Source organism: Coturnix japonica, chromosome 20 (genome assembly GCF_001577835.2).
Source record: "Coturnix japonica isolate 7356 chromosome 20, Coturnix japonica 2.1, whole genome shotgun sequence".
Taxonomy (NCBI): domain Eukaryota; kingdom Metazoa; phylum Chordata; class Aves; order Galliformes; family Phasianidae; genus Coturnix; species Coturnix japonica.
The window spans coordinates 2,091,228-2,116,400 of NC_029535.1; the positions used below are offsets into that span (position 1 = coordinate 2,091,228).

Below are 25,173 nucleotides of genomic sequence, written 5' to 3' on the forward strand. Positions count from 1 at the left end.
GGAAGAGGCACTTGGTGCTTTCTATCCGCCATTCAGAGAGCAGGACGGTTGGGGTTAAAACATGTTACAGCTCTAATGAAAGCTGATTCACAGAGTCACATCTTGATTTCACATCTCACTCTCATGCAGAGAAAGCAAATGTTCCCTGCCCTGTGTGATGGACCAGAGCTTGGTACGATAGATGGACTTCATGCAATAAGAACAGGGCACAGCAGCACTTTGGAAGGGTATATAAAACCACTGGACAATGAAAAGTATCATTTATCCCTTAAAAAACCCATAAGCCTTAAGGGTGAGCTCCCTCTGAGTTGTTACAATGGTCTGAAGGCTCAAAGTTCTTTTAAGTCATTGGAGGATATAAGTGTTAAAGGGAGGTGGTAGAGTCACCGACCCTGGAGGAGTTCAAGAAATGTTGTATTGAGGGACACGAGTTAATGGAAAATACTGGTGGCAGGTGGATGGTTGGACTGGATGACCTTGGAGGTCTTTCCCAGCCTTGGTGATTCTATGATTCTATGGTATGGTTCCATGATTCTGCACTCCTGTAGCTAAACGCACTGAGCGATGCTCAACTCTGCTAAGTGTAAGGTGGGTGTTTTTCAAGAAAGCAAATGAGAAATACTTGTCTGCTGCGGTGGTCATTTCTCAGCCATCCATTTGAATTGCCAGAGGTGGTCCCAGACACAGTAGGTTAAATCCTGTTGACCCAAAGCAAGGGGAGAACAGAAAACAAGCAAGGATGTGGTGGAAGACAAGGACAAGGCATGGGCACCGCAGCCACGTTGGCCATGGCCAACCCCAGAATAAGGAGACACCGGTTGAGTTTGATTTTTCTTCTCTTTTATTATAAAGAAAGGTAAGATAAGCATTGTGAACCCAATGTGCCGGGTGCTGCGAACACAGCGCCGTCAAACAGAATAAAAAAGGAAAATAAAACCAAAAGAAAAAACGCACCTTATGAGAAACCGTAATGATGCTCTCTAATTCTTCATAAATAGACAAAAGTCATTGTCAGCAATTCTTTAAATAGATGGACATATGGCAGAAAAAATAGAATAATGCCATACAACATGGATATAAATCGGTCCATTTCTTGCTGTACAAATAATAGAAACAAGTTTGGCAGGCTGTTTTTTATTTTGTCGTTGGTTTTCTCTTATACACATCTCCCTTCTATGTGTAACTAAAAAAATGTGCTACAATTAATATAAAATGCTTTTACTATAAAGGAAAACTACTAATCTTTGTCACCAAAAAATCTTAAAGATGTCTTTAGCACAGCTCTAAAACACTTAGCAAACTACTTACAACTATCCAACAAATTATATTCTCATGGTCTGTTTCACATCTTCCCTCCCGTATTTTGCCTTTCTCCTCTCTCCCCCACCACCTTACCCAGGAATAGTTTTTATTTACTATTTTTTTTTGTGTTTTAATTCATTTTTATTTCTTTTTTTTTAATTTTTTAATTTTTTTTTTTTTTTAGCCAGACATCCAAGGCCTTTGCATGTACAATATTCACACAAACTTCACATTGTTTTTATTTTTCTTGCACAAAGTTTAGTGCTGTTAGCAAGTCAAAAGAGTGCATCCTCCTACTGAGCTGGCCTAATGCCTGAGGACACCAGACCCGGGCTTACGTTGCATCTAAAAGCAGTTCACTAGGAAAGTAGTTTTTAGCTAAGCTGATGGCAAGCAGAAAAATTGTGTCCTTATTTCATCACTATTTATTATTATTTTTTTGTTGGTTTTGTGTTTATTTATTTACTTATTTTTAAATTGTTTTTATTTTGTTCTTTGTGATTAACGAGGTTCTGGCCTTCCACGGAAAGTAGACTTTAGAGTTCAAAAGCAATGAGAGAAAACTGCTCTTGGAGCCTAGGGACGAAAGCCAGCGACGAGGTGCAGAGGTTGCTCTCTTGGCGGTACGACTTGCTCGGAGCCTCGCCACGTTGCCTGTAAGATAGAGCCTCCCAAGTGTCCTTCATCTGAGCCTCCTGGGACAGATGGTGAGCCTTAGGTGAGGTAGAGTGCCTTGTCTCTTGGCAGCATGCTGTAAGGGAAATGAGAAAAGGAGGTGAGATGGGCAGCCCTTGGGGGTCAGGAATGAGCACTTACTGTTTGCACACCTGGCTCACCATTCACACGCCATAGGATCACAGAACATCCCCAGTTGGAAGGGACTCCACACGGCACCACCCAAACCCTATGGCTGAGAGAGGTGCCCAAATGCTCCTTGAGCTCTGGCAGCTCGGGGCTGTGACCCCAGGAGATGAGTGGGTCCCTCTCCCAGATTAAAGCACGATGTTGGCTTTGCTCTTGAAGCCCATTTCATTCCAGTGGGTCTTCTTGTTTGCACAGATCTGCTAAGAACATTATCACCTCCATAAAGACACCTCGGCCTTCAAAGTAGAGAAGAACATTGCAAAGCTTTGGGAAATCCTGGCGTGGGTGTGATTGTGAGTGGAATAATGGGGAAACAGCAGCCAACAACAAGCAGTGCTTTTGTTGACAGAGTGCAGCACAGACCAGTCTGCATTCTGTTAATCTCCACATTTTATAATCTGCATTTGAAATGCAGAGTGTTCCCTACTGCACTCAGCAAAGATTTTAATACCGGCCAACAGCAGAGAGGTATTCTGATACTAAAACTTCATTAATTTTACAAAGTAGGCTACAGAACACTTCCCAGTTCATTACAACGCATTGCCATAAATAATTGAACCTGAACTAAGTGCATTTGTGATGTTTTGCCTCTGTCTTTTTATCCAGTTTGCTCACTTAGTGCCTGATTCGGAAATTTCTCCTACGTAAGAGTGAATTGCTTCATGGTTAGCAGGGATTGGTGCTGCTAAACCAGCAGCTGGATGGAGCAGCTGGCTGTACATGGGCAAAGTTTACCTGAGAGCATCTCCTCCTTAACCCCAAAGAGTAGGAAAAGAGGAGAAAAGGTGCTTAAGGCTGATACCCCTAAGGAAACCAATTGGGTGGGGAGGTGAGGCCTCGCTTTGGAGTCAACCTGGATGTGACTGCAGGAGCACCAACACTTCTGTTGGGCTTAAACACTTTTGTGCTGCATCCTTGGGTTACCACAGCCCTTCCACCATGGCTTGGCACACCTCTAATGGCATCATGAAATGACAAACAGGTACCAGCTTTAATCAGCTCACACAATTTGCAGGCCTAGGCTATGGGTTAGGTGAAATTCATTGGAATTTTAGACAATACACAGAATAATACAGACTGGAAGGGCTTTGGAACTGCCTGGTTCCTATGCAAAGCAGGGTCAGCCACAGAGCAGGTGGCTCAGCATCTCCAGAGTAACGCTGGGCCTTAACAACAGCATCTCCTAAAACCTGGAGGATAAAGTTACCTCCTGCAAATGAGAGGAAGGAGGTGGGAAGATGAGTGGCATTCAGTGCTGCCACCACAAATCTAAACAGTAGGAGACAAATGGAAACAAACCCCGCAGACTGCTTTGGTAGAGAAAGAGCAGAAAAATATGGTGAGGTGTCTGGAAGAATTACAAAAGGTTTGCAAGTATCTGTAAACTGAGCTGCAGCCAGGATACAGGGGAGATAGGAGAAACTCACTGCAAACACAGATATTTGGTGGGTGCCTGGGAATGAGCAAGTGCGAGAGCAAGGCTGTCAGGTGGGGGAGACAGGGGACTGCATAAGTCTGTGATACGATGGCAAAAAGCAATGAAATTGGATGCTGCAATTGCTTGTGGGAAGTGATAGTCATGCACTAAGCAGAGATGGAGAAAGGAGGCTTGTGTCTTTGCTAGCAGGCTGGGTTAGCTTGGGCTTAAGCCCAGAAAGAGCTAGAAAAAAATTGGATGGAAGTCAGTGAGCAAAAACTCATTTTAAATGGGGAGAGGATGGGCTAAGAAACATCTAAAGCTCCCTCTAATATGGCTGATTTATGAATTAAGGAGTGTCTGTTTGAAGGATCCTGGAATCTGAAGGGTATAAGTTGGCTGGAAAAAGAAAAAGAAAAAAGCTTCAGCAATCCTTCCTAAAGGGATCTATTAGATGGGGGAGGACAAAGAGAAAGCCCATCTCGTTAGCTTTTCAGATGTCTGGATGACAAACACAAAAAGAAATGCAAGAATAGGAGGTTTTACCCCAGCTAAAGCAGTGCCAGCACATAGCGAAGCTGAAGAAATGCCAAGGGCAGGCATGAGATTGGCATCCTCGTCTGAGAGCCAGGCACACTCCTCGTGTGCTGGGGCAGTCAATGGGATCCTTGCTTTCAGGAACTGAGGGCTCCACAGCTGAGCCACATCACGACAGAAAAGAGTCCCTTTTCCACCCGGCCTATCGCTGTTTTTGCTTAAATTACAATTAAGCTGAACACCATTTGGAGGCTGAAATGGGCAATAACATGATCCAGAGGCTTCCCAATGATACCCAAAGCCGCGCTGTGGCTCACCTTGTGCCCAGCTCAGAGCAAGGCAGCGATGAGCAGCCTAAAGGCTCTGAGCATAGCTAGCAAATCAGTGCAGAACTGGATAAACAGCACAGGCAGGAAGATGAAGAGGTCTGCATCATCACTTTCCTGGATGACACATTTAAGATACACACAGGCTGCAGTGCAGTCATAAGAAGGGGGTTGTTCCTACTGATGTGTATGGACACTACAAGTGGACGCTATAGAATCATGGAATCATTAAGGTTGGAAAGACCACTGAGGTCATCCAGTCCAGCCACCATCCCATCCCCACCATGTCCCTCAGTGCCACATCAGATGCTCCATATGCAGCTGAGTTCATTTCTATAACCCACTCTCGTAATTATCTGGTAGTCTCTGCATAATCTGTCTGGTTTTAAAATGATCTTATTTCTTTTTATTTCCAGGAAGCAGCGATAAACCCATGAAATTCAATCTTTCTGCTGTGACAAAGTCATGCAATGCATGAGCTTTGATCATGAATTGCATGGGCCCTGTGCTAACAATACGGCGCTACAGCCGGATGGCAAAGAGCTTGTTTTAGCAACACAAAACCCAACCCTGCCTACAACATTAGCATTTCCCCCGTGTCTGGGAGTCACCTCTGCTCAGCATCTCCACAAATAACTCTCCAAGTGTTTTGCCTGCAGCATCTAAAATGACTTTTATCATCAAGTGCCAAAGAGCTTCCTCTTCTGGGGTCGTCTGCAGTGCCTTTGCTAAGGAGCGTGCCAGATTCCCCAGCAGAGCCCAGAACAATCCCCGTAGCTGAGCACCTTCCTCAGGCAGACACAGCCCCATTCTAATGGCTCGGTGAGTTATTTATTTCCCTGAAAGAAATAAACGTCTGTACAGACTGTGCCCAGCCCAGCAATTGTAAGTGCACTGCTGGCACAGGCGGGAGCTGTACTCTGAAAAGCCTGGGAGCTTGCTATTATCTCCAGTGAAAGCACTATGTTCCAGCACTTCAAGCAAATCAAACAATACTCAGAAGCTACCAACCTCCTTCCCTACCTGCTCTCGCAGCAGCCCCCTGTGCCTGTTTGACAGAACACAAGAGCAGGCTTGAAGCTATTAATGCTGAGCCAAGAGCAATGGATTAGGCTGTGGTTGGAAACTGCTCTTACACCCTCATTCTTGCCCAGCTTTGAGATGAGCCTGATGTTTTTATTTATTGGGGAATTCAAGCTGTGTTCCCCTTTGTGCTGGCCCTCTCGGGGTGTAAGTGGGAAGATCTGGACAGAAGACCACCTGGTAGGTGCAGAGGACTGAAGTATCACACAGCTTTAAGGAGGATGAAGCTTTGTGCCCTCCATGGTTAAATCCTGGGATGGATAGAGACAGCTAGAGAAGACTGTGGCCTTGGTGGTAAGACTGATCACTTCAGACATAGAAGGACATTGCTTATGGATGTGGCCAATGCCCTCCAACCCCAGCATCCCTTGGGACTCTGCTCGGGGTACACAGCTACAAAAGTTGAAGCTCAACACGAGTACAGTCTAAGCTCCTCAAGCAAGCAGCAAACCCACACACTTACTGCTCTGGCTGCACACAGCCACCACTGCCAGCCAGCCCACACAATTATCCAGCAAGTAGCATTAAAATGCCTATTTACAGGGCACAGTCATAGAGTCATAGAACCATTACAGTTGGAAAAGACCTCTAAGATCTCGTCCAGCTGTCCACCTACCAACAATATTGCCCACCACGTCCCTAAGTACCACATCTACACATTGTAGATGCACCAAATACTCACAGAACGTGGACTTATTTGTTTGTTTATTGCAAGTACTGGGCTGGACTTCCCTGTTTTGCTCTGGAAGGAAATGTCTCAAACCCTTCCATTGCTCATGGGATGGAAAACCTCCAAGAAGGGAAAGCCCTTCATGTCCAGTGAAAACATTTGTGTTTTTTAAGATAACTGCCTCCACAGCTTGAGCATCATTTACCATAATTAGCCTATCCATCATCTTGCTGTCTGTTCTGGGGTAGGTTCCCAGCTGTTGTAAGCTGTCAGACTTCCAATCATTTACAAAGACATGATGTACCCTGTGCTTTGTAGTGAAAAGGTGCTGACCCATTTTGCTCAGGGGAGGCAGAAAAACCTCATCAGAAATTGCTCCCAGAACTCAGTGATGGCTAAACCAAGTTTATTGGCACTTTAAGCAACTCAAGGGACTCCAACCTAGGACTCAAGCTGCGGGAGGAAGCACCATGACAAGGACATGCAAAATCTTTGTGCAACGTGACATCTTCCTCTCTTTACCACCCATCCCTTTTGGAACTATACGTTCATAGTTCAGGTGAAAGAAAATGTGTGAGCAATGCCCCACTGTCTACTGGCCTGCAGTGGTTAATCCCACACTCTCTGCTGGGGTAGTCATTGTCCCACTCAGTGCTTCCTGGAGGATTTGATGCACCAGGCGAACGGGGTCCAACGCTGTTTGGGAACTCAGAGGAGATATGTGAGAAGTCCTGTGGGGTGGAGAAAAAAGGAAGGGTTACATGGATGGACAGAGGCAGGAGACACCGAGCATCTAAACATACTGCATAAACACAACTGTATGTCCCAAAGGAGGAAAACAGCCCAGGACTCAAAGCCCCATGGTGCAGAACATGAGCTGCTGCAAACATGTGTCCATGCAGCTACAAATCCCATCCCGCTGACCCTCAGTTATTTGGGTCCTCAAGGGAGTAGTAGGTGGCTGCAGGAGAAGCACAGCCAGGAAAGCTTTCACATCAGTATTTGGGCAATCAAACCCGTTTTTCCACTTGAAGTGCTGCTCCTTTTGCAGTGAGGCATTAGCCTGTCACAGAGTATGGTAACAAGGTAAGGAACAGCCACACAAGCAATGCTGTCTCCGTCAGCTGTCACTGCTGGCAATTTAACAAGGGCTCTGTGGAGCTTTTTTATCTGAAAGCCAATCATGATCCCAGTTTTGAGGGGTCTGTTTAATTAGGCAATGTGTATGAAAAAGGAGAGTTGTGGCAGTTACCTGACCAAGATTATGGTTTTATCAGAAACATCCAAATTAGGGAAACACGTTTTTTTCACTTTACATTTAAATATCCCAATTAAAGTGATTATGAGCATCCCCTGAAATACCAAAGCTACGTTTGCTTATGTACAGCCAAAGCACAACCAAAGTGTGTGAAGTTATGTGGGATACCCTGATCAAGCTGGGAATAAAATCCTGTGCTTGGATTTACCTTCCTAGATGTATCATCTCCTTACAGTGGTGAGGAATGACCGCACTTCCACATCCCTGTTCTCCTTTTCTTCCACTACAATAGCTATTCCAAAATGAACAATTTCTGTTTCCTCAGAGCTAGTCCCAAACTGAACGGGTCACATTATGTGAAAGAAAGCTTTGTTCATTGCTAAAGTACTGTGTGAATTTTGTGATATACAGCTAGTAAACATGTGAAACCCAAATAACTCAACCATCTGGGTGAATAATACAGTTAAAAGTATCATCAAGTAAATGGTAGCAGCTGTGAATTCAGAGCATATGTCCTTCACTATGAATAGTTGGTCCAGTTCATATTCCAGATGGAGAAGCTCTGGAAAGCTCTCATCTCCCTCTCCATATACTGGCATGTTCTCTATAAGATAGAGGGGTGGTTCTTGCTGCTGCCAGCTTTTCCTTCAGATCCATGTTCTTATCAGGCAAGGCTGGGGGACCACAAGCACAAGGAACTTCTACCAGGAGCAAACCCAACCCCTGCAGCTTTTCCCATGGACAAAGCCTTCATTGCCCTAGTTGCACAGCCCAGCCCTGTTTGTGGGGCTAGTGCTGCTCTTACGTGTCTCAGCACTTCAGACAACACCACCCCAAAATGTGTGATGGAGGATATGCAAAGTGATAGAGCCAGGAGAGGCTCCCCTGACTGTCACCATTGGGGCTGATATCCATGCTATGGTGACTCACACCAAAATCCTTCCAGAGGGGGTAATATTTCCACCCCCAAACCACATAGTGACCAACCGACCCCACGCAATGAAGGGGAAACATCCACCTTTTATCGAGCACATTGCTGGTCATGCACTCACCTGCTGCCCGGGAGGCGAGGAGTTCATGGGGGGCTGTACCTGTAGTGCCATGGGGGGGGAGAGGAGAGGCTGCTGGGGGACCTGCTGCATGCTGATGGGCTGGCTGAGGAGGGAGCTCTGCGGGTGGTGCAAGGAGAGCTGCTGGTGCAGGGGAGGGCTGATCTGGAAGGTGGGTGGTGGGGAGGCACTGATGCTGGGCAGCATGGGCTTGGAGGGCAGGGTCCTGGGGAGGCTGGGATGGCTGCGGTAGCTCTGCAGGTCCGATGGGGACAGGAAGGAGCCCAGGCCGGGGTAGGGTGACGAAGCCTGCGGTGGCATAGGGTACATGGTCTGCTTGGGTGGGATCATCTTGGAAGGTGTGTTGGCCTGGGCACTTTTCGTCTCCCCCTGGTCAGCAGAGCTCTGTAGGAAAACAGACTGGAAGTGGGTGAGAGAGGAAGGAGGCACCATCATCTGTCCCCAGGCACCTGCCCTTTCCAACCATGCAAGAAGAATCAAAGCAGAAGCATGATTTGCACTGAGATCCTCCTAGGGCTTGGGATGATCCCCATGATCCTCCAGATCATGCTGCTCAACTCTACACCTGTCCTACCCAGCCCATGCAACTCCAGCCCAATACCCAAAGCTGAGAAATTTAAGCCCAGTAACTCAAATATGCATTGAAAAAGCTTTTCAAAATAAGGCTGGTCAGGCACTGGCCCAAGAAGTGGTGGATGCCCTATCCCTGGAGGGGGTTCAAAGTCAGGTTGGGCCAAGTTCTGATCACCTGGTTTGTCTGTAGGCATCCCTGTTCATTGCAGGGAGGTTGGATCAGATGGCCTTTAAGAGTGTCTTCAAACTCAAACGATTCTATGACTGTGATCTGGCAGAGCCTCAAGCAAAGGAGAGGCAGCAACTAGCACAGATACAAGCTGCCTGTCCACAGCTCACTGCTTAGGTCCACATAGGTGGGTGACAAGACCCCTTTTGCTTCCACTAAGGCACAAATGGGACTGTAAAAATACTCCTTTCTTAATCTTAAGCATTTCTGCAGCCCTGTGGGGTCTATAATGCACAACACAATGGTGGCCTCATTTCTGCAGGAATAAGAGAAGAATAACAGGACATTATCTGGCTCGGACAATGAGGTTTTTGTCTGGTGATGGGCTCTGTAATGATCCTCCAGATCTTTTCTCACCCATCAGCAGGGAACACACAGTGCTGTTTTACTCAAAATAAACTTGTTCTTCTGCAAAAAAATGATTGGTCATTGGAGAAAAATGGAACCATAGAGTGTGGTGACTCCATGCCCTCCATGCTACCCTACCCCACAACACTGCTATCCATATTCAAAGTTTCCAGGAGAAGAGCCTTTAAACCCCAAAATAGTTATTTCCATCCCCATTTCAGACATCTGTCCTTGCTGCCGCTCTGTTCACAAGTTAAGACAGTGACAGCGCTCACATCTGTGCCAAAGCTTTGAGCCTGCCCAGCCCACACCACAGTCACACAGATCCCACAGACAATGGTGGATCTGGGACATCACGGTATCTCCTGTAGCAGCTGAATATGATTAATAAGTACTGAGGGTGTGGTATAGAACCAAGCACATATAGTATATGCAGCATAGCACATCCAGGGAGCAGGAAGTGGACAAGTTATTTTGCTGTTTCAACCCTACTCTGCCCCTCACAGTGCCCTGAGCATGTCCCAGTGCTAGGCCAGAGCTGTGGGCTTGCTGGAAACCTCACAAGGGCTTTGTGAGTCTTTGCACTTGTGACTGGCCAAACACAGATGGATCAAGGCGTGGATCAAGACAAGAGATGTTCAAAGAAGGACTAAGGCATCCTGAGACACATGGCAGCAGCTCAATACCACCGCAAGGTGTTTGTGGGCAGGAGTTGTAGCACCACTCCTGCAGATACAACCTCTCCAGTGCAGGTCTAGACTCCTCCCTCACCTTTCTCAGTGTCGAGATATGGGCAGCAAGGAGAAGAATGTTTGTGGGGTGGCAGCTACATGAACTACCATATTGTTGGCACTCTTGGAGCTCACAGTGCAGGAGAGGTGGGGATCTGTCCCCCTCCCTTTTCCTGTGCCCTCCCTCAGTGCTGGCACTGCATGGTGGGGGCAGGCAGCAGACACCCCTCTTGGTCCCTGAGCAGGCTCAGCCCTCCTCTGCAGGGCCAAGTGCTGATGAGGACATTCCAAAATGGGGTATCACTTTGGTACACCTGAGCTGGCCACAGTCACACAGCAGAGCATTCCTTTAGCTTCTCGGAAAGGCAGTTAACACCAATATCTGCTCTGACAGCACAATTACACAGTATTCCTTACAAACTCAGAAGCCCAGGAAGTCCTATGGATCACAGTGAACTCATCATTGCCACATGCAGAGACAGTGTGCACCAACGTACCTTGGAGACCAGGCTGGCCCGGTAGGCAGCCAGAGCTTTCAGATATTCCTTCTTGGCAGCTTCTGTTTTCCTCTTGTATGCCTGCAAGGACCAAATAATGAAGAATTATGACTGAAGCAGAATGGGGTGCTGCTGGGTTGGCTGCACCCTCTCTGTTCTGCAGGAGTCTGTATGACCTGGGCAGGGATGACACTGAAACATAGCATGAAAATCTCAGTTCTGCAAGGGAGGAATTGACTTCATATCAAGCAATTAAAGCCTTGAAAGGCTTTTATAGGGTGAAATCACTATGTCTGCTTTCTGAACAGGAGCTGGAAGAGAGTGAGATCCAGGCTCTTGGTAGAACCAAATCTGGTTCCCATTGCATGGAGAAACAACGGCGTTATCCAGGCAGGATGGCTCCCCATGGGGCAAAGCACATCAAACTGAACATGTCAGAAGAATATTTTAAAATAAAATAAAAAATAGAAGCGAAAGGAAGAAACTCCCTAGAAAAATATCTGTCAGCTCTCTTCTCTGCTGGAAACTCAAAGCCCTCCTCAAGCGGCACAAATGAAGGTAATTTCAATTAGGACAGCTTTGCATATATTTCATTCTGCTTTAAAAACAGCACCAGCCTTGAACAATCAGCACACTGAAGCCTGGTGGGGAAATATAGCTAATTTCTGAGGAGGTATGTTTGCTTGCTGTTTTACCAGGCCCTGAGTATGGGCACCGCTGCCCTGGGATGGTGCTGGGTGGTGATGGAATTGGGGTGATGCCCATTGACTTCAACCAAAATGGGTCGTGCTGCCAAAACGAGAGCAGGAAAAGTAAAAGGACTGCAGCAGAAGAGTCTTGGTGAAATTCATTTGAGCAAATGAAGCAGAATTTCCTTTTCCATTCAGGAGTTTGACTCAGCATTGCTTTCACGTTGTGCTTTTGTAAGTTCTCGTGCCACCTGCCATGACAGCACCCTTCCAATAGCAAAGAACCTCCAAACAGAGCAACCAGCTCCGGGAGCCAAGCCACGCAGATCCTTGAATTTCTATCTACAATCACTGAGGATCAGATATATTAAAAAATGACTGCAAACTTTATTTTCTCTGCTAAATTGGAGCGAATTCTGCAATAAAACGTTTTGCCTCGACACGCTGCAGCTCTGCAATTTGCTCAAAAACGGAGCATTTTTCCTAAGTTTGTCTTTGGCTTGATGGTATTTGGGAAGTATTATATTTGCTCCATTCAGAGCAAAATTACATTTTGAAATGTCAGCCTGAAGAAGAGTTTGCCTGTGAAAAGCAACTCTTTCTTCCAGCCGTACCCTAATAAAAGCTATTACCACTCCCTACAATGCCTCCCTTATACCCTTCACCCAGAGCTCCCACTGCAGCATGAAAGAGCAAAATACCAGGACTAGAGGAAACCAAAGTGTTCACATCTACACAGGGATAACTCAGTTATGTGGAAGACTTGTCTGAAGGAAAACTGCACTTCACGGCTGTGGGCAGGGAGAGGGCTGGTCTATAACGCTTCCTTAACCTAAATGCGAATAGATGGATAACTAACCAATTCAGTGCCTACATTCATCTCAGGCATTCAGTCTTTTTGTGTTTTTTTCCCCACTCTCCATCTGTCCCTGTCTTTCCCAGCACATGGAAGGGGTTGGAGACATCATCCCTGGAGATGACCCTGGAGAGCGACGTGGTTTTGTGGTATGATGGTGATGGGTTGATGGTTGCACTAGATGATCTTAGTGGTCCTTCCAACCTTAATGCTTCTATGAGTCTATGGGCACTGCACTGTGCTGGTGTCTTTGCCCACAGTTGAGTCCCAGGTCTACTCCTGTCCCCACAAATGATGTTCAGGGCAGGGCACAGGGAGTCCAAGCCCATGGTGTGTCTGTGGATGCTCTCCCACACCCAGCTGTGTCCATATCATGGGTTTTCCCAGGGGTCCCCCAGCTTGGTGTCCATCTCGCTGGGTCATCTGTCTGATCACACAGCATTTCCTGCACCCACAGTCTGCCCTATCGAGGATGCTTTACAGCAAAAATGCAGCCCACTGTGTCACACAGACCTCAGCACAACCTCTCACCAACCCTCTGTGCAAAAGCAGCTTCACTGCAGTATTTATAACCTTTACAATTTTAATTTAAACATTGACAAAACCATGTTACTTTCTAATTAAATCCCATTTTCTCCCAGGGATTTTAATTTCCAAGTAATTTATCAGATTTAAGGATCCTCAAAACATTTTGCATGTTTTCCTCTCTAACCTGCCATGCCCACTGACTTATTTTTCCTACTCGCTAGCAGGAGGATTCATTAGTCATTAAGCGAGTGGGTGGGTTGGGGGGGGGGGGGAGCAGAAATGGTTAGTGATTATGAAAACACGAAATCAGAGCTGTAAGAAGCATATGTTGGGATCGTAATCCTGACACCTCTGTGTCTCAGCAAAGCAGCTAGTAATTGTACCGTAATGAAATGTTCTTGTTTGATAACCAGTTAATTAGAGAAGACAATTATTCCGAACCCCGCTGACGCCCACGAGCAGCTCCGTGTCGTGCAGGCACAGAGTGGCAGCAGGAGCTGTTATCAGTAACCTCTGTTCCCAGGCATTTAAGAGCAATGCTGCTTTCTGAGCCTGGAGAGGAGCGAGAGGGACACTCTGCTCCAGACCAATCCTCCTCCTCCATGCAAGGGGTGCCTTGGTTTTACATTACTAGTGTGCAATGATCCTGGGTGCACAGCCCCCTGCTGCAGTGCCAGCTGGAGTATGGGGCATTTTGCTTCAAAAAAGAAATACAGGTCGAGGCTGGAGCTTGTTGTTCTTCAGGGTCCTTTCCAAGCTGAGCTGCTCTGTGATTCTCTGATAGACCACGAGGGGAGAAAAGCTGACAAGCAGAGTGACCTAACTAAATGAAGGACTCCACTGACTCAGAAGACCAGGAGGAACTCCAAATGTAAGCCTCCAAATGTGACACTGCAAAGAAGGAGGCAGTGACCGATCCTCTGCAGATAGGAAAAGAGGCAATGAGCTTAAATTGTAGCAAGGGAAATGTTGGCTAAGCAAGAGCAGAGCATTCCTAGCAGTAAGGATAATTAAGCACTGGAAGAGATTGCCTGGGGAGATGTGTAATCTCCACCACTGAAGGTTTAAGAACAGATTAGGCACACATCCATCAAGAATGGCTTAAGTAGAGCTGATCCTGACTTCAGGCAGCAGTATGGTCTGGCTGACCTCTTAAGTCTCTCCTTGCCCTCCTTTCTATGATTCCATGACTCTTTCCCCCCAAACGTATACATTTGGATTTTATTCTGCTTGTAATTCTGGAGATTTTTTTCCTTGTAACTATTATATACTTTCCTTGGAGTTATCTCTTGGGATCATCACAATTTATATGGCTTATTTCTATGATGACTTGAGAGTACTTCCTTGCTACACCCCACCACCTGTCTGCTTTGCATACAGCTTTCATGCCTCCATTGGGAGTGCATGTAAGAAATACACTCACGTCATACTCCCAGTTCCCATCCAGCTCTTCCCCAGGTCATTGCATCCCCCTCAGCATCACTCCTGCTCATTTCTTGGGAAGGGCTTAACTCATCCACACAGTACACACCTTCCCCAGCTCTCATTTTGCTCATCACACACTTGGAGCTGCTTTCAGAAGCAGTCCTGCCTTTTCACATCTTCCTGATCGCTACCCTGATCTCCACAGATCTTTCCTGACATCATTTGGGATTGATGCTTTCATTCTTCTCCAGTACACGACTTTTCTTGGCACTCAGAAGATGCTATAACTGGGCTCCTTCCAGCTCCTCACTGCCAGGTGTTGGGAAGCAGCCAGCAGCACTCCTGGCTCTTGCACCGACAGTCCTGGAGCAATGCTGGAAGAGGGCAGTTTGCTGGCCATGCTGCATGCAGACCCCACAGGACCTCCACTCTGTGATGGCTCTGCCATAATACAACCTTCCAACTGGCCCTGGACTTGTCTGTTCTCTAGATATACGTAGTGTCCTGTCACCAGGTGATGGATCAGGTTCAATGAGCAGATGGAGCTGATTAGATGGGTGATCTATTATTTTCTGCTGAGCAAGCAATTCTTCTGTTAGGTAATTTATCCCCGGAGTCTGCATGCTGTGTTATTCTCAAGGCTGTGCATCTGTATGGGAAAATCACGTCTGCATTTTGCCATGGAGCAGCTTTTCATGGCTGGGCCAGCATGAGCATCGTGAGCTCACATGTGCTGGAACCCTTGTGCCCTTGGTGGGTCCCCAGATTAATCTCATGCCTCAGGCCTTGTTCAACCTCTTCGGACAATGCTTTCATATAGAAATAAAATAGAACAGGGGATTTTGGAGACTCGAGCAGGGCCGGGAGCTGCAGGAGGCTTACAATGCCAGGTACCCCACTGGATGATAATGGCTGCATTAGCATTTCTCTCTTCACTGTAGTCTAAGCTATCTCTACAGGAACAGCTGCTAAACTATTTGCAAAGTTCAAAGAGTACGTATTAATATTTTTTCTTCCCCGAGTCACATTCTTCAGATTCCCATGTAAGCTCCTTAGGAAGGGCCACGCCAGCTGTTGAAGAATGCAGATTACAACGTCCCGCTAATGCAGCACTGCGGATATTTCAGGGCTATCGTTATTTGTGGCTGTGAGGCAGAAGAAGCCACGCTGGAAGGGGTTAAAGTGGGGAAGAAAACCGCCACTTGCCGAACAGGTGTCCTTGAGCAGTACCCAAGGACACGGAGATTGCTAATCCTGTATTCCACAGCATGATCAAATCACCAGGCAACAGATATAAATAAAAAAAGGCAGGAAATAAGGAAATTTAGATACAAGTGTGTCAGAGGGAAAATGAAGATTCATTGTGAAGAGGCTGAGAAGAGGAGAAGAAGAAGGAACAAAATGACAAAGGCACAAATGATAAACCAGTGAGAACGACAGAGAGGGAAAAAAAAGCCCCTCTGTGAAATGCATGGCTGTGACAGCAGCAGCCAAATCAAAGATGCTCCTAGATTATATGGTTTCTTGCATAATGTGCATTCTGATTCCCGCTCAGTGTTTGTCTTTCAGCTCGTGCACAGGGAAGAAAAAAAAAAACCTATATCTGAAATGGTACGTGAGCAACCTTTATTTTGCTTGTTTCATCAGGAGGAGAAAGCAAATTTGCTTTGTGGGAGCAGCAGCACCTGCTCGATGGCAAATAAATAGCTACAGCTTTGATATTACAATGCATATAATCATTAGCAGCCCAAATGCCAAGGGATTAACCCTCTCTGTGCTGCCTGTCCTCCCTGGCACATAGTTGGCATCCCAGTTCCTGCTGTAGAAATGGTGGGAATTGGGTTTATAGCGTAATGTCCTTCCCTGTGCTGTCCCTGACCAGGCAGGAACAAGGCATGCTTCAGGCTGGGGAAACACTGAGCCTGCTGGCAAGTAGAAAGAGGTGGGTAAACCTCATCTGAAGCAGAAACTACAGCAAAGAAAGCATCAGGCTATGAGCTGCATGGTGGGGATGAGCTCTGCGCATCAGCCTGCCAGAGAAGCAATGCCCCGACACAAATATCTCCCTGTACTTTGGGGTACGAGGGATCCAAGTCCAGGACCACAGCGCAGCCCCAGATCTCACCCACCAGCCCCATAACTCACAGCGGGACCATGGGAAGTTTTCATTAACTAAAGCCTTGGTCTGACTTGATTGAGGACATCCAGCCTTAGCGTTCTGCACCTCTTCTGCATGAGGTTATCAACTATAAGGTCTCAGATGGATATGAGCCATTGGTGCTGAGCTGTCCTGCTTGGTCACTGTCCCCTCCCCAGAGAACTTGGCCGTCTGCCTTCATTACACGTGCACACCACGCTTGCAGTCCTTGGGAGAAAGGACATGCTGGATATCCTTGTTTTTACGTTTTAAAGACAGTTGGCTAATGTGTTTTTCTACTTTCTTCCTTTTTGCTTTCCTTCTTTCCATTGTGTTGCCTTACGAATCCAAACAAACCTGACAGTGTTGCTGGCAGGAGAAAGCAAACAGGGACTAACGGGGCTCTCATCCAGCCAGACTTTCAACATGCAAACGTGCCCCATCGCACAGAGCAGCGCTGCGTCCCTCCAGCCTGGAGGTAACTGTGCTGGGAGGGGAGCGCACAGCTGGAGACAAAGGCAGGAAGTTAATATTTAAGCATCCAGACAAGGAACAAATGACTTAATCAAATCAATTACAGAGGGAGAAATGGAGCCACTTAGAAAGCGCGTGTAAAGAGACAGCGAAGCTGCTGCTATCTCATGGAGGAGAAGAAGGGAGAGTTAGCCGGGAAGATAAACGGACTGGTTAAATCCCTGCTGTTAATTAAGAGCCGAGCATTTGCACTGTGCTGAGTCAGGGTTGCCACAGTACTTCCACTACATAAACCACATTTGCAGACGAACTCAGCGCCCAACCTACAGAGATATTTCTATCCAGATGGAATAAGGGAGAGGCAGAGCAGGATGTCAGGGGGCAGGAAGGCAGCAGCAAGAGGAGATGGAGAACCTGGGGCACGTTTTTTCCCTTGCTCCTGGACCACTTGCAACGTGGCCCAAAGCCATTTTCTGCACTGCAGAACCTGGGGAGGCAGCCTCCTGCCTCAGGGACAGCCTCACAGCCCAGGGACAGTCTTACAGTTCTGGGGACAGCCCCATGCTCTCAATCACTGCACCCACGGGCTGCAAAGGAAGCCCAGGTGACCAGAGGACTTAGGATGGATTTCAGGAAGAAGGTGCATGAGAAGGAAAGGCAGAGTTGTCAAAGCATCAATGCAACTCTTTGCCCACTATGGGGACTCCCACTGGACCAGCAGGCAGACTGCCTCATTTGTAAGGTGTGGGATGAAAAGCAAGGCAATTTTCTAGTAGCACGACTTCCATTTCAGTGATTTTTCCTTGCTGCTGCTCCCACCCTAAATGCAGCTGCTCTAAGTCCAGGCCCTGGGCATCCAACTGAAGTTGGAGATGGTCTGAGAGGAGGGCTCTATGTGGGCAGGACCATCAGCCCCATTGCGGTTGGGCTCAGAGATGCATCACACAGTGTCAGACCTTGCTCTGCCCAACAAAAAGCCACACATACTGTGAAAAGTGTTCCCTGGGGCTTTCTCAGTAGGGACCAAGCAATTACTGATAGCTGTAACTGACTCAGCATCAGTAAAGTGGTTGAACCCAGACTCACATGTGGAGGATGAATGCTGCCAACAGCTCTGAGGCAGGAATGTTTCCTCTGTAGAGCTGCTTCAGATGCATCCCACTCAAGTTTTTAAGCCCTAAACATTCAGTTTCTGGCCAGTAAGGTAGAGAGCTAACCATTTTTTTCCACTTTCCAGACACTCTTTGTAAGCAAACACAGAAACTTTTTCCATAAAGGAGCTCATGCCAGGGAAATACCACTGAGGTTGTTACAAAGCAAGTCCTTATCAGGAACAACTAATTGTCTGAAAGATTTGCACTTCCCCATGTAACAGCAGAGGCTTTTTTTCCTAGAAAAAGAGCAGAGGTGAAACAGACACCGTGTATCCTACAGGGGCCCTGACTGTGATCCTGAATATCCTGGGGAGATGCTGACCCTTTGCAATGGAAAAATACATTAATAGCTGAACAAAAAGCACCAAAAAGATAACTCACTTGTTTTTGTTCTTCTCCTAAGCCGTCCCACATAGATGCCACTATTTTTGAAACCTCTCCAAACGTAGCATTGGGGTTTTGCCCTTTGATAGCAGCTTGTGTGTCTCTGAAGAATAGGGCATAGGCTGACACGGGCTTCTGAGGCTCATTGGGATCCTTCTTCTTCTTCTTTTTTTGGCTTTTGGGTTTTTTGCCCAGGTCTGTTGATGGTCTTTTCTCTCCGGTGACCTGCAAAAACCAAGAGAGTTGGCAGGGGACACAAGCATCTACACAGAAGCGCATACATTGGCTGCCCAAACATTGTTTCACACTGCAGATGCTCGAGTAGTGCCATCCATACAAACATACAACAACCAACTCTTTAAACTCTGCTCAATAAGTGCTTCACAGGCACTATTCCCTTACTGCAGCCTGTCTGGGTGCTGCCAGACAAAGCCAGGTGCTTGAACCAAACGGATCATAGGGCTGGCAGCCAGTGGTGTGCTAACAGGGGTGCTTCCAGTGGAGGCAGCACAGAAACAAGATCCCAATACTCAGCTTGTGCCTGGGCAGGCTGTTAGACATAGGGGGATATAGAAGCCATGGAATGCAACCCCTGGGCAGTTCTTGACCCCTCATCAGAGGTTCTAAGGCACCTCCTGTCTTAAACACTATGATGCTGCAAAAACTGCACATCCTGTCAGTGCTGGGAGCAAAAGATCTTTGCTCCTGATGGGTTTGCTCATTTGATCATGAGCGCAGAGGACTTGGATTTCAGAAGCTTCATGTACATTGGTATGGTCAGCAAGGGGAGAAAGGGCAGCTTTGCTTGTGTTCTCTGTACGGAAGAGCTCAACTGATCATTAAGTTCAGTATCAGTTCAGTGACCATTAGTGAATGAGCAGAGAGACCAAAAGAAGCATTTAATTTAAAATTGTCCAATTGGGTTTGAATGGGAGGCACTGAGGTGAAAGGCCACCTTATTAGGAGGAAAGAAATTCATAACAGGGCTTCAGTCTATTAGCAAGTGAGATGGCATCGTAACTAACCACAGTCCTTCCTGATTCACTCAAGTGCCGCACAGGGGGCTGACCTCATAGCTGGTGGCCACGGGAAGGAGCTGGGGACATCACAGAATGGCTTATGTTGAAGGGGGCCTTATAGATCATCTAGTTCCAACCCTCCTGCCATGGGCAGGGCTGTCAACACTAGGTTTGAAGGGCAGGAAAGTTTCATTTCATTGCAGCACAACAGCCATGACAATGGCTATGGAGTCAGCCCTGCACCAAAGAGCCAATGGCATTGATGGAAAGGCCAAACAGAATATCCTCAGAGGTGCTGGAAGCCCTCATAGATGTCAGACCTCGAAGGGCTGAACCTCATGGACACCATGACATTTAGAACTATGGAGACCTCTAATTCAGCTGGGATCTGACAGCTGGTTATAAACACATCTCCACCCCTGGAACGACACAGCAGCTAACCACCCCAGTACAGCCTGGAGACCTACAATTACAGGGACCCTGGCTCTGAGGACCTGCTGCACCTGAACCACCCTCTGCCATCAGACCCATTTCTTTAATGTGCAGTTTTCTTGTCCACAAGATTGACTGTGACTGTGACTGCACGTACCTTATAGTGTGACTCTGTCTCCTCTTCCTGAGTAGAGCTGGAGGGAGATGGTGTAGCAGACTTGCTCCCCGGGGGTGATGGGGAGCCATGGGTGACACCGCTGCGCATCCCCATCTGTGAAATGAGCTGTGACTGGCTGAGGGCACCCATGGGGCCAGCCAGCATGGCGGGGCGGTTCAGCAGTGGCACTTGTCGGTTGGACTCGTAGGATGCAGCATCTGAGTGGACCATCTCCTGGATCTTCGTAAAGAAGAACATTACTTTGTAATTAAAAATGTATTCAGTTATTTGTGATGCTGTCAGATTGCTTTATGATGCATTCATTGGTTGACTCTAAAGGGATGACAAAGTCTCCCTCGTGTCCCTTCCAAGCCAGCCAGGTGCAAGAAACGAGTCAAATGCACTAAGGGCTCTGTGAAGGTGTCACAACCAACATGTCATCTGGTGGGTCACCAGCAACACTGGGGTTAAATCTAGGGGCAAAAGTGGGAAACACAGAAGCCATCAGGGAAGTCTCAGGCCCCCATTTCCACCATGTTGGGCTGCCCTATCACTGTTACTTGGGAAAAGAGGCTGACCCTAACCTTGCCACCACCTCCTTTCAGGCAGTTGTAGAGAGTGATGAGGTCTCTCCTGAGCCGCCTCTCAATTTTAAATACTGCTGCTGGTCTTGATATCACTCAAAATGAGAGTAGCACAATAACATCCAGAGAAGGGCAAAGGAAATTGCTGGGTCATCACTGCTGTTTTGCAATGCAGAAGTGATGTAGGTATATGCAAAGAGATGAGAGAGGACGCTTTGTGGAAGAGCTGACCCTGAAATTGCCATGAAGCCCTAAATCCCATTTCTCTGTTCTCATAAGAATGAGGGAACATCCAATGGGACTGAAGTAGCCAACACCAAGCAGCTGCAGGGACACAGGGACACTGCAGTGGCCACCAGCACCAACACTGCCTCCTGAGGCTGCTGGGACCACCAATCTTGGAAGATTTGGAAGAAAAGTGTGGAGCTGCCCCAGTGCTGAGCCCACAGCTCATATTTCCCTGCACCTCTCCATCCTTGCAGAACTGAGCTGCCCCCCTGCATCATCAGGTCCATCCCCAACTGAGCAGTGAGCAGTGGGAGGGGAAAGCAAACCCCATTGGAAACACCTTTTTTTTTTCCTCCTTTTTATATGAATCTGATTAATGTTAACATGAGCTTAAAGACCCAGGCTTTATTTATTAACAACCTTCATTTCTGATAAGCCCGCTGAGGTGCGATCTCTCATTACCAGGCTTGCCAGCTCTATTAGCAGTGCATGCAGAAAGAAACCTGGGGAAGACCTACAGGGGCTCAGCAGGCTTCAGAGGAAATAAATCCCAACGCAAAGCCAGCTTTAGACATACAGGTCAGGAATCAAGAGCTTTGAACAACACGAGACAGCATGCTCCACTCTCACTTTCCCATTCTTCACCAGTAGAGAAGCATGCATTAGGGGAGTAGACTTCCCCAGCTTTGCGTTGTTGTTATACGCATTACAAAGTGTAGGGATTTATCGTGCCTTGCATTTACACAGCAGCAGGAGTTTGGCTGAGGCTGGCTTGGCGGCCACGCTGCACTGCTGCTTCCAAGGAAATGTGTGTTTGCAAAGGCAGTGGGGCTGGATTTGCTCCGGCACGCAGCCAAGAAAACTCGCTTCCTGAACTATGTGAAGTGTTATGCACTCTTCAAGTTGCCTTGTTGCAAAGGTCAGGCCTCTTCTTGCAAAATACAACACATAAGAAATCCCGACCAAGAAGGCATTAAGCAAGGTAGGGATGGACAACGGCCTTGGGTAGCATGGGATGTATCAGGGAGGGGATTTCTCCACATGCCATAGGATTTGCTGTCATGGCAGGACAGGCAGTGATGGGGAGCCTGCAAGGCTGGAGAAGGGCTGGCAGCCCCTGGTCCTCAAACAGTGGAATCCTTCCCAAATGGTGGTGAAGGAAAGGTATGCTCGGCTCAGATGCCATCTCTTTAATGACACCTTTCATGTTCAAGGAGATGTCCTGCTAAGGAAAAGAATAATGGATTGTTCTTGTTTTAAATTTGAATGAGGGAAGAGTTTTGAAGATGGTTGTTTCAGAAGTGATGGGGATGGCCATGAAATATGGCTTAAAATTTCATCAAATTTAAAATAGCCCATTCCCATCTGTAGGCATGGCAGCCTCTTGGGTTAGCACCGTATTAAGACAATCTTTGTGAAACTTTTATTATGTGGCCAATAGACCGCAACAGCTCCATTTATCCATTAAATATGTAATCATACACTTTTCTCTCTACAGTGCATGTTATTTATGCATCAGAGCAGAACAAGTCCAGGAGTGCAATTATGGATATGGGACACATGCTGCAAATGTTGATGAAAATTCACAGGTAAAAGGGAACGTGAGCCACCTGGAAGCTGACACCATCCCAACCACAGCGGTGTTTTTCCTAGGGACCCTGAAGCCTCCTCCCAAGCAGCTGTCTATTGCTGTACATCATTAAGAACTGGCATTAAGAACACTCCATTCACTGCAGCACTGATGATCTCAGGACTGGAGAGGGTCGTTTGTCCTCTCCAAATTGAATGTGTTTATAGAGTGAAAACGAAGGTGAGTCACGGGATTATAATGTCATTAAGGTTGGAAAAGACCTCCAGTCCAAACCCAGCCCATCCTACCATGCCCACATCCCTCAGTGTCACATCGACCATTGCTTGAACACCTCCATGGACAGTGACTGCAGCACCTCTCTGGGCAGCTGTGCCACTGCACTGCCACTCTTTCTGAGTAGAAATGTTTCCTCATATCCAAACTGAACCTCTCTGGGCAAAACTTAAGGCCATCACCTTTCATCCTGGGAGCAGAGGCAATGATGGCAAAGCAGAGCAACGCACGAAGCCCACTGTAAGCCCAGTGTAAATACCTACAAACATAATTAACACTGTCACCAGGACAAGCTCCCAGGACAGCTGGATCTCACTGCTTTCTGCAGCCCCAGTGCCATGGGCTTGCTGAGAGATGCTGCCAGACCCTGGGCATGTCTGCAGCCTCCATGGAAGCTCCTCTGCATCTCATGGGGAACAGAAGTGAGATGTGATGCAGCCATAGCTGAAGTAATTAAGTGCATCTCACTTTGCAGATTCCCAAAGGCTGCGCTAACTCAAAGACAACTTTTTCCCCCACAATATTTCTTCTTTCTTTTTTTTTTTTATTTAATGAATATGCACATCAGCCTATAAAGGTTCCAGCTAATCTTTCTGAAGGACAAAAATGGACTGACAAACATGCAAACTGTGCTCCTTGCTGTGGGAGAAGGGCAGGGCAGCACAGGCAGCGGAGTCTGTGGGTCGGGGCTGTGGCCTGGGAATCCCTGGGTGTGCTCCTGGGAATGAGCCATTACAATCACATCAACCAGGGAGAGAAATTAGCAGCCGAGCAGCTTCAGAGCCAAGTTTTCCCAGCAGGCTTTTTCCTGTATTGAAGTTTAAATGTAAACGCATCACCATAGCTGAAATGCTTAAAGATGATTTACTTAAAAAAGAGAGAGAGCAGGAGAGAGGGAAGCTGATAAGAAAATATATCCCCAATTACCACCCCTCCTCCTCCCGATTTGTAACTGCTCCTAATAAACTTTCATGGTCTATGTAAAATGCTTTAGTGCGGTGACAAATTTCTGCTGGAATTTGAGATGTCTTGTTCAGAGTAATAGCTATCTCACACAGGTGCCCAGCTGCTATTGTAAAATCAGTAAGCATTTAATTGAAACAAATGACTATAATAATAGTACATTATCCCTGCAGGCTCATAGCCATAACAGTTTTAATTATTGAGTTAAGAGTCAAACTAATTTATCCTTTAAAGTAACAGCCACATCTTTGGTTCCACCGATCATCCTGTTATGAATACGAAAGCAGAGGGAGGAGAGGATTTACAAAGGGAGTGGTTTGCTTCTGCAGGGGGTTGGGGTCACCTCCCACCTGGCTCTGTGCATGTAGGGCGTCCTGCCCATAGCTGAGTGCTGGGGCTGAGCATCCCCTTGGATCAGGCGCCTTCAGCTACCAGCTTGTGGGGTTGGGACACATAGAAGATTTTGGGAACCACATCAAAACTGCAGTTCTTCTCCATCACTCACACCAAAGCTTGGGTGTTCCCATCCCTCCCATCCCCTTCCTGGAACCACCCGGGTCCTCATTTCCAAATGCTTTTTTATTCCCCCAGGCAGGACGGTGTTGGTTCCCCAGTGCATATTAACTCTTCATGGTTAGCTTACCAGAACCTGCAAAAACCTCTGCACCTCCATCATTACATGCCTACTTGCTGCATCATCTACGCGCTCCACTGGCAATTATGTAATGCTTTCAATGGTAAAAATACAACAAACCCTGGGAAGGCAGAATGACAAACTGATCCGTCAAACTTGTATCGCATTGATTTCACATTGTTCGACTTTCTCAACACACTTCGTGCTTCCAAGTCAAATGTCTTGCAGATGCCTAAGTATATTATGTTAACATCGTTACCTTTATCAACCAAACCTGTAATCTCATCAAAAAAGATATCAAGTTAGTTTGACAAGATCTATTTTCCATCAAGCCTGTGTTGATTGGCATTAATTATATTACCTTCCTTTAATTCTTTATTAATTGAGGCCTGGATCTGCCGCTCCGCTATGTTGTTGAGAATTGATGGCAGATTGACAGGGCTGTAATTACCTGGGCTGTTCTGTTTCCCTTTTTAAATATTTGCACATTAGCTCTTTTCTCATCCTCCAGAGCCTCCCCAGTATTCCAGGAATTAATAAATATCGGCATTAGTGGTACTGAGTGCTCCTCACTCTGTTATTTCAAGCCAGACAAGCTCACTCAGCCTGCTGATTTAAAGAGGATTTGAGCAGATATATTTAAGAAAAGAGAGTTTTACGGTCTACTGTAAATGCTACCTAATTTGAAACCCCGACCTTTCTAATTAATATTGGCAGCTTCAAATATAATGTTCTGCAAA

At 46.9% G+C, this 25,173-nt stretch overlaps 1 protein-coding gene across 1 annotated transcript in view; it reads right to left on the reverse strand.

Moving 5' to 3' along the window:
* Positions 1-818: 818 nt before the first annotated feature.
* Positions 819-25,173, reverse strand: part of TOX2 (TOX high mobility group box family member 2) — a 101,609-nt gene continuing 77,254 nt past the window's right edge. The window contains exons 4-9 of the mRNA XM_015881385.1: positions 20,161-20,400; positions 18,550-18,777; positions 10,906-10,986; positions 8,510-8,911; positions 6,800-6,930; positions 819-2,053 (exon numbers count right to left, since the gene is read on the reverse strand). Of these exons, the coding sequence (XP_015736871.1) occupies positions 2,017-2,053; positions 6,800-6,930; positions 8,510-8,911; positions 10,906-10,986; positions 18,550-18,777; positions 20,161-20,400 (1,119 nt within the window). The 3' untranslated portion in view covers positions 819-2,016. The remainder of the gene's footprint in view (positions 2,054-6,799; positions 6,931-8,509; positions 8,912-10,905; positions 10,987-18,549; positions 18,778-20,160; positions 20,401-25,173) is intronic.